The 347-nt window shown below is 43.5% G+C and overlaps 1 protein-coding gene across 1 annotated transcript in view; it reads left to right on the forward strand.

The window, feature by feature from the left end:
- The window catches only part of EMH_0040560 (uncharacterized protein), a gene marked incomplete at both ends in the record, with an annotated part of 7,168 nt that extends 7,157 nt beyond the window's left edge, over nt 1-11 (forward strand). The window contains 1 exon segment of the mRNA XM_013495520.1: nt 1-11. Coding sequence (XP_013350974.1) covers nt 1-11 — 11 coding nt within the window.
- Nucleotides 12-347: the final 336 nt, after the last annotated feature.

Genomic DNA, 347 nt, shown 5'->3' on the forward strand with positions numbered 1-347 from the left:
AGCAGCAGTAGCAGCAGCAGCTGGAGGATATTATAATTACAATGCTTATACACACTACTCACAGCCACCAGGCCTAGCTACTAACTTCTATCAAGCAACATACCAGCAGCAGAACCAGAGCTATACTAGCCAGGGGAGACAAACATACGGCAGCTACACGAACCCTTCTATGTGGACTTAATAAATAAAAATAAAATAAAATAAAAATAAAATAAAATATAAACATTTATTTATTGTTTTGCTGCGGAGAAACACCTCCTTGCTGCGATGGGAGCTCGTGAGGGACGGCAGTTCTATTGCTGCAGCAATGCTGCAGCAGCAGCAGCAGCAGCAGCAACTGCTGCTGC

This window comes from Eimeria mitis, genomic scaffold (assembly GCF_000499745.2).
Source record: "Eimeria mitis Houghton genomic scaffold, Emh_scaff1616, whole genome shotgun sequence".
NCBI classification, from domain to species: Eukaryota; Apicomplexa; class Conoidasida; order Eucoccidiorida; family Eimeriidae; genus Eimeria; species Eimeria mitis.